This window comes from Elephas maximus, chromosome 4, assembly GCF_024166365.1.
Source record: "Elephas maximus indicus isolate mEleMax1 chromosome 4, mEleMax1 primary haplotype, whole genome shotgun sequence".
In the NCBI taxonomy this organism is placed as follows: domain Eukaryota; kingdom Metazoa; phylum Chordata; class Mammalia; order Proboscidea; family Elephantidae; genus Elephas; species Elephas maximus.
Window position 1 is genome coordinate 71,743,915 of NC_064822.1, and position 17,266 is coordinate 71,761,180.

General features: G+C 43.3%; 1 protein-coding gene across 1 annotated transcript in view; it reads right to left on the reverse strand.

Annotated features, from left to right (window-relative positions):
- Positions 1 to 16,671, reverse strand: part of GSG1 (germ cell associated 1) — a 90,915-nt gene extending 74,244 nt beyond the window's left edge. The window contains exons 1-3 of the mRNA XM_049884840.1: positions 16,526 to 16,671; positions 14,763 to 14,891; positions 13,678 to 13,846 (exon numbers count right to left, since the gene is read on the reverse strand). Coding sequence (XP_049740797.1) covers positions 13,678 to 13,846; positions 14,763 to 14,891; positions 16,526 to 16,671 — 444 coding nt within the window. The remainder of the gene's footprint in view (positions 1 to 13,677; positions 13,847 to 14,762; positions 14,892 to 16,525) is intronic.
- Between the last annotated feature and the right edge of the window lie 595 nt (positions 16,672 to 17,266).

Sequence of the window (17,266 nt, forward strand, 5' to 3'; positions counted from 1 at the left end):
CAGTTCAGATCCACCAGCTGTCCCTCAGAGACCTTGTAGGGGCAGTTCTACTCTGTCTTATTGGGTCGCTATGAGTCCGAATCAACTTGATGGCAATGGGTAGAAGGAAGAGGAGCTGGCAAAGGACACATGGGGGCAGGTAGAGAGATTGAGACAGTGGAGTTGCGTGCTGTCACAGAAGCCATGGAAAATGAGAATTCCACTGAGGGGAACACTGATATTTCAGAGGAAGAATGAGGATGGAAAATTAGTCATTGACTTTCAGACAGTTCCTTGGTGACCTTTGAAAGTAACATTTCTACAGAGCATGAGTTGGGGCAAAATGCTAGTTTAGGGAAAGAAGAGGTCGTCTTTATAGATCACTGATCTAGAAAGTGTGGCAATAAAAAACAAAACAAAATAAACACCAAAATAGGATTTTAAGAGTGAACAGTGGAAGAAACATCAAGGGACATTTCTCGAATTATGAGAGGTCTGAAGGAGTCCCTGGGTGGCACAGACGGTTACAAAAATTTGGCAGTCGAAATCCACTCAGAGGCATCTCAGAAGAAAGATCTGGCTACCTGCTTCTGAAAGGTCACAGCCTTGAAAACCTTATGGAACGTCGTTCTACTCTGCAACACATGGAGTTGGAATCAACTTTACGGCAACTGGTTTCAGTCTTTTTGTTGTTGTTTTGATCACGCTCATAAACGGGACAAAAAGTTTGTGAAAGAAGTTGAAGGAATTGTCGGATGGGGAATGGGGAGTAGGTGGGGTCAGCCATGCTTACTGAAAGCTAAGGGTTCAGGGAGAAGTGATGAAAAAGGACCAGAGCATAGAGGTGTGATTAACCTTGAGTTAAATAGGGCGCTCCTTTCCTGAGATTGGAGCGAATAAAGTCTTTCGGGATGGAGAACAAGAAAGGCAGGTGTCCTTATCTCAGTCAGGTAGGAGATCATTGTTTCCTGTCAAGACTGCTGAAGATATTGGAGTAGGAAGGGGAAACTAGGGAGCTTGAAGGAAGTGGAATAATTGGGACTAGGCATCCACACACATCCCCAATAGTCTCCACTTGCACAAGCTCCCACTAGGGGAAGATAATGAGATTTTGCCCTGGAGCCAGCTGCCTGTCTGCTAGGTCAGTTGTGACACGGCTTCTTTAAAATGCTCTAGATGCCGTGAGAAGAAAAATAAAAAAGGCAGCTCTAGGGGCTGACACAGAGCAGCAGCCACAGTGCATTCTAGGGTTGTGCTCGCAGCTGGTCCCAGGCATAACTTGCCCCAGCCGTGGCCGCTCTGAGGTCAGTGGGAAGAGGCACTTCCCTGGGTACACGGGTGGAGGAGACCGCCTTTCCAATTCCTGCCCCGCCTCTGGCCCAGCCCAGCTGCCAACACCCTTCCTTTGGGCTGTGAACTCTACTGCAAGGGCTGGCGTAGGAAGCTTGACGCCAGTAGTGAAAATTCCTTACGTTTCCTGTCACAACAATTTCAAAAGGGCTTTCCCAAAACATGATCTCATTTCATCTTCATGGCACCACGGCATTGTCCCCAGTTTAAAGATCTCAATTGTTAACTGTCTTGAGCAAGGCTGTGCAGCTGATACTTGTCTGGGCCTTTTGATTTGGGAGCGCAGCCTCTTTCAACCATCACACATTGTCTACACCTCACTGATGCACTTTGGTAGTGCGGAGGTGGGCTCTGGGAATTGAGAGGTGAAAATGGCAAAAACCTATATTTCCCATGTAGCCTGAGCTTGCCAAGAGTAGCCACTTCCTTCTGTAGGCCAGGAAGCCATTCCCACTTCTGCTAGAGGGAACCGATGATGACTACAGATTTTTAATTTTCTAATGGAAATAAAAGGTTTAATGAGTTCTTAGAAGCAATGTTGTTGCTAGGTGCTATCGAGTTGATTTTCCTCACAGTGACGCCATGTGACAGAGTAGAAGTGCTCTAGGGTTTTCTAAGCTGTAGTCTTTACTGGAGCAGATCACCAGGTCTTCCTGCCGCTGAGCAGCTGAGAATATTTGAACCACCATCCTTTTGGTTAGTGGCTGAGTGCTTAACCATTGCACCACCAGGGCTCCTTTAGAAGCAGTATACCCATTGCCATCAAGTCGATTCCAACTCTTAGCAACCCCATAGGGCAGAGTAGAATTGCCCCCTAGGGTTTCCAAGCCTGTAATCTTTACGGGAGCAGATTGTTACATCTTTCTCTTGCTGAGCAACGGGGGATTCCAACTGTCAACATTTTGGTTAGCAGCCAAGTCTTAGCCATTGCACCATCAAACTAAATCCAAACTCATTGCTGTTGAGTGGATCCCAACTCATAGCAACCCCATAGGGTAGAGTAGAACTGCCCCATAGGGCTCCCAAGGCTGTAATCTTTATGGAAGCAGACTGCCACATCTTTCTCCCCAAGATCAGCTGGTGAGTTCTGACCTTTTGGTTAGCAGCTGAGCACTTAACTGCTGTGCTACCAGGGCTGTTCACTGCGCCACCAGCAGACAATTTATGTGTGTGTTTGGTAGTGGTGGCTGGAATACGGAGAGGAGGGAGAAATGTCTAAAACTATACTTATCTGTCTTGAGTGAACCCCATTACTTGAAGCACAACAGGTAAGCAGCCTATTTCCTCCTCCTTCACCTTGGATGTGTGCTTGTCCATTTCCAGGTGGAGGGCACTGACCAGATGTGTGACCCTGGGCAAATCACTTCATCTCTCTGAGCGTCAGCTTCCTTTCCTGGAAAATGAAGATTCCTTGGTTAATTCCTAAGTTTCTAACTCACTTGAATAGTCTCCGAGTCCATCATTTCTAGGAAATTGGAAATCGTTAGCAGGAAATGTTCCATCTTGTGGACTTCCTGTTCAAGGTCAGTGAAATCATCAGTGGTTCTAGTGCCCTCGTATCATTTGCAAAACCAACAAACACCTGAGTGGCAGCCAGAGAGCAGGGAAGAAGCTGTTGCAAATATCTTCTTTTGTGGAAAATAGTGAAAGGAGGCCATGACCTGGTGGGGAGTGGTGTTGCTATTTCCCCTCAGGAACCAGGGAATTGCAGGTCCAGCAGACCCTGTAAGTGAACAAGAGTAACTTATGAGTAAGGGCACGTAATGGTCTTATAGCCAGGCGATCGAATGAATCTCTTCCAAGTATGAATTGTCATTAAAGTACCAACAACTGGACAGCAGTCCCAGGATGTTTCCTGACACAAACCCCTAAGTGCTCCTCAGCTTGCAGGGCACAGGTGATTTCAGTTTCATGCGCCCGTGCCAAGAGTGGAGAGGCCCTGTGTGCACTTTCAGTCATGTGATCTAGTGACTCAGGCCCTTTCTGGTTCATGCTTGTTAGAGTATGGGAACGAGGGAGGAAAGGTGAGAAAAGACTTTGCAGTAGCCCTCTGAGAGGGCCTGGGGTTGTGCGACAGCTTGTTGTTCTGTGGGTCTCCCTGAACACTTTTAGGAGGATACAATAAACTCATCTTATAGCCCCAGAAATGACATTTTAAGGTGAGACTTCCAGAACTCATGTATTTCATCTCCTGTCTCCAACAAAAGTAAGCCAAAATCATTGGAGGGAAAAAAAATCCACATTTCACCACTTCCTTTAATGAAATAGTTTGATATTTAACCACCTCATCACCAGAGATACTTTTTATGGTACCTGTCTGACCTGAATCGACCCTGCCACGTTTAAGCTCGATTCCTCTTGCTCTGCTTGATGGAGTGGAAAACTCGTTCCACGACAGTAGGAATGTCTGAGTAACCGTAAGAGAAGGCAATTATTCCCGTCTCATTTTCTTTTCTCTGCCAATCTATCGCCTTCTTTTCTTTCAAAATAGGTTTCAGGTGTTACCTCCTTTAGGAATCCTTCCCTGATGAATCCTTCCTTTCCACAAGAGACCAGAATATATAAGCCCAGAGCTGTATTTTATCATGCATTTGTTCTTGTTGACCTGCTATTTTGAAAATATGTTGAGTCTATTTCAGGGCCCCAGTCTACCTACCAGGTGCCACTGAGTCAACTCCGACTCACGGAGAGCCCGCATGCGCAGAGGAGAACTGTGTTCCATAGGATTATCGTGGTGTGAACTTTTGGAAGCAGATCACCAGGGCTTTCTTCCAAGGCATCTGTGGGTGGGTTTGAACCACCAACCTTTTGTTTAGTAGTTGAGTGCTTAACCATTTGTACCACCCAGGTACCTTCTATTGTAGGGTACCAAACCAAAAACCAAACCCACTGCCATCAAGTCGATTTTGACTCATAGTGCTTTGTGTTTCCAAGTTGGATAGATTCTCTTCAATGCAACTGTGGTGTCAGGAAAAGTGTTGTGGGCTTGATTCGAAGGTCCTGGACTTGTCATTTACCAGCTGTTACTTAAGGCAGCTTTCTCAACCTCTGAGAGGCTCAGTTTACTCATCTGAAAAACAGAGAAAATGGTGCTTTAAACAGAGAAGAACAGGGAAAAGGGGATGTGTATGAAAGTGCCAAGGATGGCGGCTTGCACTGAACAAGTTAAGGGGAGTGACTGTAACTTCTTTTTGTGTAGTTTTTCCTAAAAGGCCTCAGTATGAGCTTAATGCATACTGCTAACTGGCTGTCTATTTGGCAGTTGATGACAGGCAAGCTAGAAATGATTTAGGGCCATTTTATGATCTGGGTGAAGTCTTGAGAAGTCCAAGGTTTGAGGGTCCTGATTCTAAGTAGGCTGAAGGAGGTGGGAAAGACATGGGTAGTGTGTGTTTCTGAGTGAGGGAACCAGGTGAGGCAAGACCTATTGAACAGGAATCTACAGGAGATAGAAAAACTGAGGATTTGTTCCTAAAGGAGAAGTCTGGTACAGTCACAGAGCAAGAAAAAAAGGGGCCAGCAATGGACCCATTTAAAAAATCTATTGTTGGTAACGTCACCAGTTCTTAGTGTTCACATTTGCGCTGCCTTCTCTGAATAACTGTGTCACTTCAAGAAGGCACCATTTCTGCTCCATATCTGTGGGAGGTGGGGTTTCCTTATCCAGTTGTTCAGTTTGATTAACTAGGAGGATGCAGAAGTTATTGCTGCTAAAATAAATTATTTCCCCAAAACACAGGATCTTGCCTCCTGGTTCCTCAGCCCACCCTCTGCATATGGGTCAGAGGCCTGAAAGATGGCTTTAGTGATGGCTGAATGGGTGCAGGTGACAAATGTCCACACTGCTCTCATTTTATTTTGGGTGAAGAGGGCAAGGGGTACTCAGAAGTAGAGGAGCTAGCTCCACAAGGGTTTTGTGGGAGGAAATGATGTTTGGGTGGGAAAGGGCTCGAAGCCCTGTAATAAGCTAAGCCTGGAGATTACTGAGGGCCTGAGAGGGGTTTATTTCTATAGGGTGAGGCCTTTTCTTTTTCCACTAGGCCAGATGAATGGAGAGGCAAGGGGAGTAAGGCTGTTGGAGGGTCAAAGAAAGGAAAGGCCACATCTGCTTCACAGTTCACCTCTTTGATTGAAGCAAGTGAAGGAGAATGCCAAAAAAATGCTTATTTATTTTTCTACCACCAGAGTCTTAATCCAGGATAGGACACTAGTGGTAAATAAATGCTTGTGTGTGGTGATTTTTTTTTTTTTTTATGTTGTAAAACATATGTATGACACAACATTTGCCAATTTAAGATTTTTTTATATGTACAATTTAGTGACAATAATTACATGAATCATGCTGTGCAGCCATCATATGCACAGTGATTTTTGTTTTGTGGAGCCTCAGATCAGATAGCCAATTAAACACATTCCACAATTCATGGCATATTGTCATTGACTGGCTGTGCAAGGTCCCTGGCTTAGGCTGGGTTCTCTAGAGAAGCAAAACCAGTAAAGTGTATAAATACCTATATAAAGAGATTTATATCAGGGAAGTAGCTCGTGCGGTTGTAGAGGCTGGAACGTCCCAAGTCCATAGGTCAAGCTGGAGGCTTCTGATTCACGTAGCCTCAGGGACTGGTGATCCCAAGATTGGCAAGTCAGACAGCAGGGGTATTGTTCACAGGCTGTGAAGACCAACAAATCCCAAGGCCAGCAGGTAAGACCAAAGGATAGCTGCTAGCTCAAGCCCAAAGAACCGGAGGTCAGATGAACAGGGGCCAGCTGCAGGATCCAGAATAAGCAAAAGCCATGAAACTTGTCAGAATGTCCACCTACATTCGATGCAGGCCATGCGCCCAAGGAAACTCCCTTTCAACTGACTACTCATAGCAGATCCCATCATGGAAGTGATCACATTATATCAAAATCTCATAATGGAAGTGATCACAACATCATATGACTGTCAAACCACATCGTAACTGCCAAACCAGTGAGAATCATGGCCCAGCCAAGTTGACACACAACCTTAACTATCATAGTCCACCCTTTGTCAACCTGGTACCTGTATAAAAAAAAAAAAAATCTCCTTAAACCATTCATAATTTAAGAACAAAGACAATTATAAAATCATACTTGTGCCTAACATGATACAACTAACATACATACAAGTGACAATACACTAGTTCTGTTTACATTTTGTATTTTATAAGTGAAGAAAACAAAAATATTTGATGCACACATACAAGGCAGAAATACTCATAACAAACAGTCCACGTTTCTGCAACTGGTCACATGGTTGTAACTGCTATTTAGAACTATCTTCTTCTACCACCCATTCTGTATTCCCTTTGCCTTCAGCAATCACTTCAGCTGGTTGTGGTTCTTTGCACAGTGGGATAACTCAAACCTTCATTCTTGAAGGGTATGGGCCATTAGTAGTCACGTCAGAATTGAGTTGCTGTAGCTTTCCATTGACTTTAATTATAGGGCGCAGTAGTACTAAGAGATGCCCTAATGGGTCTCCTGGATTCTAGACTGTAGTGGTTAAGGTATGTGTCAACTTGGGTGGGCCATGATTCTCAGTGGTTTGGTAGTCGTATGATGTTGTGATCACCTCCATGATGAGATTTGATATAATATGATCACCTCCATGACGGGATTTGCTATGAGTAGCCAATCAGTTGAAAGAGATTTTCATTGGGTGCCTGGCCTGCATCAAATGTAAGTGGACTGTCTGGCAAGGCTTGTGAGCTTTTGCTCATTCTGGATCCTGCAGCTGGCTCCTGTTCTTGGACTTGAGTTAGCAGTTTAACTGCAGCCTTGCCTGCTGATCTTGGGATTTGTTGGTCTTCACAGCCTGTGAGCAAGAGCCCTGCAGTCTGACCTGCCAGTCTTGGGTTTGCCAGCCCCTGTGGCTACATGAATCAGGAGAAACCCCCAGCCTGACCCATAGACTTGGAACACTCTAGCCTCTACAATCATGTGAGCCATTTTCTTGATATAAATCTCTCTGTATATACTTATATGCTTTACTGGTTTTGCTTCTCTAGAGTACCCAGCTGTACTCTTCTTTACCTTCATTATGTAATATCAATCTGATTTCCTCTTGGTAATCACGATCAATCAGGATCAATCACACCAGCCAGTATGGTAACTCCCTTCTTTGCCTATTGATCCAGAGGCACAAGGAGCCCAAAGTGGCCAGGTGGCATTCTTGCTTTCAATTCAATGGAATCATGAATGTGTTTCCGGATGGGAGGATTCCTGTTTTTGGAACTAGGACCTCTAGACTCACAGAGCATAGGGTTGCAGAGACAGAAAGCAAACATGTCTTGAGTGGGTCACTACAGGTAATAGCGAGCGGTGCCACCGCCATTTCCACCCCTTGATTCCTGGACCCATGAATCCTGGCTATGGGAGAGGCAGCACCATATATTGGATACCAGTTTAGAGCATATACAGCCTCCTGGAGAACGTTGCCCCAATCTTGCAAGGTATTGCCACCTAGCTGGTACCATCTTTAGAAGGCCATTCCATCATTCTATCAAGCCAGCTGCTTCAGGATGATGGGGAACATGGTAAGACCAGTGAATTCCATGAGCATGGCCCATTGCCACACTTCATTTGCTGTGAAGGGAGTCCTTTGATCTGAGACGATGCTGTGTGGGATATCACGATGTGGATGTAAGTCCACAGGTGGTTGTTTTGGGAGAAACAATGTGTGCAAGAAAGGCGAATCCATATGCAGAGTTCCAGTAAGAACAAACCAATGCTCTTTTCATGATGGAAGTGGTCCAATGTAATCAACTTGCCACCAGGTTGCTGGCTGATGACCTCAAGTGATGGTGCCATACTGGGGACTCAGTGTTGCTCTCTGCTGCTGACAGATTGGGCACTCGGCAGTGGCTGTAGCCAAGTTGGCCTTGGTGAGTGGAAGTCCATGTTGCTGAGCCCTGCATAACCTGCATCCCTGCCACCATGGCCACTTTGTTCAGTTTCAGGATCCCATTTCTTCCCAATCCCTCACTTTAACTTCAGATACCTCTCGAGGTTGACGATTGAGTTGGTGTTGTAATTCAGTCACTCTTACAATAAGACTCTGAGTCTGATTTTCAGCAATATCAGCTCTGTTACTACAAGAAATAAGGCTTTGTTTCAAGGCACAAATGGAAACTTAGAGGTCGTCTGTGTGGCACTTGAGCTTTGACTCTGAAGCCCTGAGCTCATCTCTTTCTTTCACTGGTTAGTCTAGTGAAAGTAGGACCAATCAACCAGCTTCTTTATACTTCTCATTATGACAAAATTGTAGAAAGATATCACACATGTGATCACCCACAACCTTGCCTTTCACCAATACCTGATCTATTGGTGATGATATTTTGTGTATTTGTTTGACCACCTCACCCCATGGATGAACAGTATCCTGTTTACTACTGGAAGCAGAATTATCAATATCTTTGAGACTAACAAGACTTGAGAACTAATTTAGAAAATTCATTCCTGCAATTTTGTTTCTCTAGAACCACTCTTGGTTCCAAATGTCTTAGACTGGGTTCTTTAGAGAAGCAAAACCAGTAAAGCATATAAATATAAATATTTACAAATAAATATAAAAAGATTTATATCAGGGAAATGGCTCGTGTTGTTGTAGAGACTGGAACGTCCCAAGTCTGTAGGTCAGGCTGGAGGCTATTCCTGATTTATGTAGCCTCAGGGGCTGATGAACTCAAGATCGGCAGGTCAGACAGCAGGGCTGTTGCTCACAGGCTGTGAAGACCAACGAATCCCAAGATCAACAGGTAAGGCTGCAGGTAAGCTGCTAGCTCAAGTCCTAACAACAGCAGCCAGCTGCAGGATCCAGAATGAGCAAAAGCTTACAAGCCTCACCAGAGAGTACACTTATATTTGATGCAAGCCACAGGCCCAAGGAAACTCCCTTTCAACTGATTGGTTACTCATAGCAGATCCCATCATGGAGGTGATTACATTATATCAAATCTCATCACGGAAGTGATCACAACATCACACAACTGCCAAACTACATCATAATTGCCAATCCACTGAGAATCATGGCCCGGCCAAGTTGACACACAAAGTTAACAATCACAGTCCCTTTCTTGCTTTATTTGCCTTTTCCTTTTTACTCCTAATCTTCGCTACTATTCTTCTTCTGCTCCCCGCCTCTTTCCCTACCACCCCTTACCCCTGACTCACATATGGCACTGTAATGATAAGACCCAGTTTCTCTGGGCATATACCAGGCATGGGGAATTTCTCAACTAAAGTAGAAGCCCTGGTGGTCCAACGGCTAAGCACTCAGCTACTAAATGAAAGGTTGGTGGTTGAAACCCACCCACCGGCTCCTCAGGAGGAAGACCTGGCAATCTGCTTCTATAAAGATTATAGCTTAGAAAACCCTATGGGGCAGTTCTATTCTGTCACATGGGGTCACTATGAGTTGAAAACCGACTAGACGGCACCTAAAAAGTAGATGAACGTTAAAATAAAACAACACCAAATTCCATGTGTGTCAGTCAGAGTAGAACTGTGCTCCGTAGGGTTTTCGATGACTCATTTTTTGGACATAGATCACTACGCCTTTCTTCTGAGAACTTCTGGGTGGACTCAAACCTCTAATCTTTTGGTTAGCAGCCAAGTTAGTTAACTCTTTGCGCCACCTAATGACTTCAGATGAATACTTAATTTCACTAAATACTGCCTGGTTGCTTTCCAGGATGGCTGTGCCATATTAATACTGCTTTATGCATGAGTGAGCCTGCATCCCTAATTCTTCTCCTGCAGTTAATATTATTCCACCTTTCTAATTTTTGTGCGTTCAGTGTGTGCAAAGTCATATATCACTGTTTCTAAATTTGCCTTTCTCTGATTTCTAGGAAGGTTACATATCTTGTTTCATACTTGTTAGCCATTCTCTAAATAGTGTATTACATGTTTTCCCCATTTTTCTTTTGGGTTTCTAATCTTTTTCATGCTGATTTGCAGAGTTTCTCGTACACATTAGATATGTAATTATCTATGTATGTAGATAATTTTTTTTCTTGTATTGTCTTTATCCAGTTTTAGACCAAGGTTACACTTATTAGCTTCATAAAGTTTTTGTTTTAATTTCTATAACGTTTAATTTTTATAAAGTTAAAATCACTATATGATTATTTACCTATGCAAGTTTTAAATTGCTTCTTCTGCCAATCCTGGCACTTTATAAATACACTATAATGGGTCTATTATGGATCTCTTCACTTTAACATGTTTTATAATACCCCATGAGTATTTTCAGTTAAAGTCTTTTATTTTCTTTAATTCTGAAAAATAATATTCATCTCTTTAAGTCTTTCTCCCTCTTCATTAATTTTATTCTCTCTTTCTGAGGGTTCTGCTGTATAATGATTCTTCTACTCTATATCTTAACTTTTTTTATTTAGAAGAAAAATAAAATTTACATGGTATTTATCTATTTACTCTGAATTAACATAAATCTCATAGCATTGTTTTGTACTTCTTTCTCTTCTTCCTGGGGCGCTTCTTCCAAGAGAGCACTGCAAGAGGTTTTACATATGCCTGAGATATTGTCAATTTGCCTTGAAGTTTAAAGATAGTTAATTGGAGTTAAAATTCTAGGTTGAAGGTATTTGTCTTTCAACTGAAATTGTGATCTATTTATGTCTGACATCCAGTGCTACTATTGAGAAGGCCACCAACAATCCCATTCTTGTTCAGTGTCAGGCAATGTACATCTTCTCTCTGAAAACTTCTAGATTTTCATTTTTGGTTTTGGTTTCTTGAAACATATATTTATTTTCTTTCCCTTCTGAACCCTCATAACACGACAGCAAAGGAATAGAAACTGGCATAAACCTCCAACAATTAAAGAGAATGTAGAGAGGGTCTTCTGAGGATAAGAGACTTTATAAAATATGGATGATAGGAAATAGAAGGAAAACTGGTGGCTGACGTAGTGAGGTAAGCACAGGAAGTGCAATGAAGAATACACACAGCGAGGGTGGCTTTAAAAAGCTGACTTTTCTTGCAGAAACTTGGAAAGGCTCACAACTCAAAAACCATAGATTTGATGGAGGGAAGAATGAGATATGGGCTGAGAGAAACCCCCACTTCTTCTCCACACTGGGGTCACAGAGGAAGGACTGAGCCTCTCTAAAGAAACCAAATACCCTTCTCTTCATGTGGGAGCTGATGCCACAGGACACAGACTGCCACATTGGCTCCATCCCCACTCACCCTAAAATAGTGCTCATTTGTCAACACAGCCTGCTGGTGTACACGAGTTCACAGTCAGCTTTGCTATTACCACCAATCACTAGGCATTTGAGGAAACTGTGATATACCAAAGAGCAAGACTGAGAAATAAAGAGAGGAAATGACCCCCCAGGAAACAAAAGATAATTCATGGTAAAGAAGAAACTTGAAAAAAACTCTAACTTGTATCCTCAGAGACATTTATGAATACCTAAACCCAGAGACATTTATGAATATATTGCATTAATTAAACAAGGAGAGGATGCTATGAAAATGTTAAAGCTGGAGGATAAAACAGAAGAAAAATAAAACAAAAAGAATAAAAAAACAACACATATAGAATAACCCAGGAGATAGACATCCAACTGATATGAGGCCCAAAAAGAGTCTGAAGAAAAAACATGTGGGAAGGAATTGCCAAGAAGCATTACAAGAGAATTTCCCAGAGTTGAAAGATCTGAAAATTTAAGAAAGAGCTGTTCACCTAATGTTTTTCCCAATGACTGAAAAACAGAAAATACAACATTATAAAATTCAGTACACAAATAGCAAAAGAGAGATCTTAAATGTTTCCAGAGAAAGGTGAATGAAGAAAAAATAATGACAGCCTACAATAGATGGGAATCAAAGACTTGTAACAACAACACTAGATGCTAGAAGACAATAAAGAAATGCTTCAAATTATGAAGGAAAATGCTTTTCAACTTGAAATCTATACACAGCAAAATACCAGTAAATTTCAAAAGCAGAAGAAAAGACATTTCAGACAAATCTTTTTTTGCAAATCATTTGTGAACACACTACTGCAAAATTCAGGAGTAAAGCAAGCCAGGGGAGGACATAGGATTCTAGAAGCAGGACATCCAACCTAGGACAGTAGCTGTTGTTCAGCACTGTTGAGTTGGTTCCGACTCAAAGTGGCCCTACGTACAACAGAACGAAACACTGCCTGATCCCGTACCAACTTCACAGTTGTTGCTACGTTGAGCCCATTGCTGCAGCCACTGTGTCAATCCATCTCATTGAGGTTCTTCCTCTTTTTTGATGACCTTCTACTTCACCAAGTATAATGTCTTTCTCCACGGACTGGTCCCTCCTGATAACATGTCTAAAGTATGTGAGATGAAGTCTCGCCATCCTCGCTTTTAACAAGTGTTTTGCCTGTATTTCTTCCAAGACAGATTTGTTCATTCTTCTGGCAGTCCATGGAGTATTCAATATTCCTCGCCAACACCATAATGCATCAATTCTTCTTCGATCTTCCTTATTCATTGTCCAGCTTTCGCGTGCATACGAACCTAGGACGGTAGTGACGAGAAACTCAGGGTGACCGTGTTGGTGCAGGTCTAGAGAGAGACCAATACAAATGTTACAGGTAAAGTAAACTCTAATTTGTATTCTTGGACATTTATGAAGACACCATAAGCACAGAGAGGTTAAGTAAATTGACCAAGATCATGCAACTGGTAAGAAGTAAGTTAGTGGTCTGGACCCAGACAGTTTGACTTGGGAACCTGAGCCCTTACCTTATATAGTATGTTGCTTTTCCTTTGTAACCTACCTTAAAGTTATTAAAGGTAACCACTAGGAAAATGAAAATAGTGCTATATTCCACATGTGCTAATCTCTGTAAATAAACTCATTTATTGGAGTTGAAATGCAAAAATGGTATGTAAAATTGCTAAATGAAGAAATAAAATCAAACCAAACCCATTGCTGTCAAATCGATTCCGACCCATAGGGACCTTATAGGACAGAGGAGAACTGCCCCACAGGGTTTCCAAGGAGCAGCCTGGTGGATTTGAACTGCTGACCTTATGGTTAGCAGCCAGAGCTCTTAACCACTACACCACCAGGGTTTCATAAATTAAGAAACACTTCACAGAAATCAAGAAATAATTTTTAGAGAAACGAAGGTAACCACCATGAGAGAAAAATTTAAGGAGTGAAAAGTAATTTGGCAGAGAATGGGCACCAGGAAGGGGAAGGAAAGAGATGGTTGCTCTGTATTTTCAGGCTTCTGCCCCATTTTTAATAATCATGTTCGTGTATTACTTTGAAATTTTTAGATTTTTATTAGATGTGTACCTCTAAAAGGGTAAGTAGGGGTTTGTTCAGAAGAGAAGCCAAATGGGAATTAGAGCAATGTGCAAAGGCACAGAAGAAGTGAAAGGTCATGTCTCGGTGGGGAGTGATGCGTTTCGGTGGCTGTACTGTAGAGTGGTCGTTGGGGAGGCCGGCATAGCCGGAGATGACTCTGGAAAAGTAGGCTGGGGCAAGGCTGTGGAAAGCCTCATATGCCACGCTAAGAAGTTTAGAATTTACTTTGTTGGCCAAGGGGAACTATGAAAAGCTTCGAGCAGTGTGATGCCATCTGTTTCAGAACGATTATCCTTATGACAATATGGAGTCGGGTTTGGAATGCGGGGGCGGGGCTGGGCAGGAGGGCCAGCTCAGAGATAGTTAACAACCATCTTAAGATCTCAAGCGCCTAAACTAAAGCTTTTACCTGAGAGGAAACTGAAGTGCCAGAACTGTAACTCGAATAAAAACTCCTCCTGTGACACGAGCTGCCTCCCTCAACTGTGGTCATCTGCCCAGTGCCCTCCTGTAGCCTGGGGCGGCCCGCTTACGCAGATACAGATGTGGCAGCAGCGACTGGCTGCAATTGGGTCACGTGAGTTCGCCCTTGCCGATTTGCCCCGCCTTCCTCACCCAGAAGCCTCTAGGAGGCCCTGCATAGGCAGTCTGGTGCCAGCTCTGTAGACCTCACTATAAACTCTTTTTTTTGCAAATTGTGTAGCCATGTCTTAGTTTTTAGTACAGGATTTTTACCAATCTCTCCCTGCCCAAGCACCACACCTTTTAATGATTCTCTTATTTGTCATAAGCAGTTTTTCAGTTTTTTCCTTTTGCCCTGCCAACTCATGTAACAAGTAGGAATTCCCCCCCCCTTTTTTATTATTAGAATTTTTGAAATAATAAAATGGAAAGAATGAATTTTTTCAAACTTCTGGCTTCCTGCTTTCTAGGTTCACACCCATTGACGCCCTCCCTTTGAGGCTTATTAACATTACATCTCACTGGGCTTGTGTGCCTGTGTGACCAGGAGTCCTAAGATGGCTTCAGCTGCTGTCTCTCCTGTTGCCATTATTTTCTCCCTGCCTTTTTACCCACTTCCACCTCTCTTTTCCTTCAGCGGACGTAGCTCAGGGCAGCAGAAGCCGGCTGGTAGTGCCCAGCTGAGGTAGCCGCTGTGCTCCTTCCTCTGGTAGCAGCCTGGCTGGGAGTCGGGCAGCTTACTGAAGGTCAAGGGCATTTATCAGTGGCCGTGACATTCTCTCCACTAGGTGTAAACTTGACTTAAGAGGGGAAATACTTGAAGGCAGGGCATGAGATGAAGTAGGGTAGTTAGTTTTCCCTTCACACCCAAGAGGGTGGATGGTTCTGCCTTCTGGCAGGGGAGGAAAAGGTGGAGCTGGACTGGTCTTTGTGCATTTCAGGAATGTGGACTGCATTTCCCTCCATGCCTCCACTGAGCCGTGCTTGAGAACTGGATTTGACACTGCAAAACTGACAGGTTCACTTGTTAGCAGAGACAGATTTTTGCAGGTTTGGGGCCACTCCTCTAGTACCTGTGTTACTTTAAATGTGGTTTTGGGACTAGCCACATAAGCATCCTCTGGGGACTTGTTAGGAATGCAGAACCTCAGCCCCGCCTCAAACCTACTGAACCAGATCTGTATTTTATCAAAATGGCTAGGCAACTTGTGTACTCGTTCAAGTTTGAGAACCACTGATCAAAAACTCTATTGTCAAATGGGTCGGGATGAGCGCATGTGGCTGTAGTGGGGCTCATGTGTTTCGGAGATCTCTGTTGCCCCTTTTCTCAGCTCTGGGAGGCACATCATAGAGGCTCTGGTTTTTTGTAGATTTAAGGAGGAGGGGAATACAAATGGAGAGACCATCTCAGCCTATGGTAAATCCTTTATCCTTTCTCCGCCTCCCCTTACCTTATACAGATATAAACAAAGGACGTTCACATAGGCAGTCTCACTTTATTTTCACACAATCCTTTGGGGGTAACAAAGCAGGGATCCTAATCTAATTTTAAACAATGAATTCCAAATTTACTGATGAAGAAATGATGTATCTTGTTCAAGGTCACAAAACTAATAGCTGGACTTATTCTTTGATTGCTGAGCATCTCACTTTTCTCCTTCCTTTTCTATGTGACAGAGGCTAGGACTTCCAGTCCTTTTCAACATAAAGCTCAAAAAAAAAAAAGGATTAAAAAAAAAAGCCATCAGAAACCTAATGTTGGGTTTGGTTTGTGTCATAAATTCCACCAAGTAGGGATGGAACAAGGGACTTTTTCCTGAGCTGCTCTCTGCAAATGATTCCAGTAGTTCAGGAGGCCCATTTGAACAAGAGGTGGTATGGATTGAGTTTCAAAGAAAAGAATGTTGAAATAAATCTTCCAGATGAGAATGGTCTCCAGATGTGAACATTACTCTTCCAGATGTGTGGAAGAGTGGGGTGGAGGAAGCAGAGGGTGTGAGATGCCTCTACTGTCTGCAAAATGAAATGGAAAAACTTCTCTCAGCCACAGGGGAAAGAAAGTAGAACAAGGGAAAGAGAAATGAAATGAGAGAATGGAATTCAAGTTAAACTCCTCCGTGCAGGGCCAGACTAAATAGGAGCCATTCCCACATGGGGTGATATTTTAAAAACGGAGTATGCGTAGAAGCCACATCTCATACTGAGCTGCTGAAGAGAAAACCCTGAAGGTATTGTGCCTGCAGGAAATGAACTCTCCTTCTCGGACCTGAGCAGATCTGAGTCAGGATGGCTGTGGGCTGTTAAACCTTAGAGAAGTGTCCCAGTTGAGAACCTTCGAGGCTGCAGAACAAGCAGGACAGGCTGTGTGTCTTACTCAGGGGACAGGAGAACTGGCCTCAGAATGCGGAAGGAGAAGGAGCCAGGAACTGCACAGCCCCTTCTTTCTTCGGCTTCTGAATCAGCATGCCTTCTCTCGGGGATCAGCTGGTTTGTTCCTTCACAGTGGCTCGGAGGTCCCATGCTTCTCAGATGAGTAAATCTGAAACCCCAGTAAACCGAGGCCTTAAGGGCAAGTCATCTTGGTTTGTTACGTCTCTGAAAAGTCTGAGCTCTCGTCACACTGCTGGTGAAGTAGAGTTAAACCCCCTTATTTCCGTTTGCCAGCATCTTCACCCTCTCTGGGAAGATCTGCCAAATCGCGGCTCCTTGTGTACGTCTACCCATCTCCTTACATTCCCAAACCTTCCTCTTCTTCTGTGTAGAGACTTGCCCTGAGCCCTGTCATTCTGGGAGTGTGATTTTGATTTCCTCTTGCTCCTGTATTTTTCAGCAACTCAAATAATTCACTCTGTACTGGTGCCACTGGTGGGGTTCACATATTTTTCCTCCCTGAGCGTTCCCAGAATCGAAAGACACATTCCGACAAAGCAAGTTAATTTAAGTGGCTATTTATATTACTAAAATATGTGTCTATGTAATAATCCCTACACACTGAAGAGATAGATATAGAGAGGGAGATATATATGAAAAGAGTCCCTGGGTGTCACAAACAGTTAGGCACGTGACTACTAACTGAAAAGTTGATGGTTTGAACCCACCAAGAAGCGCCTCAGAT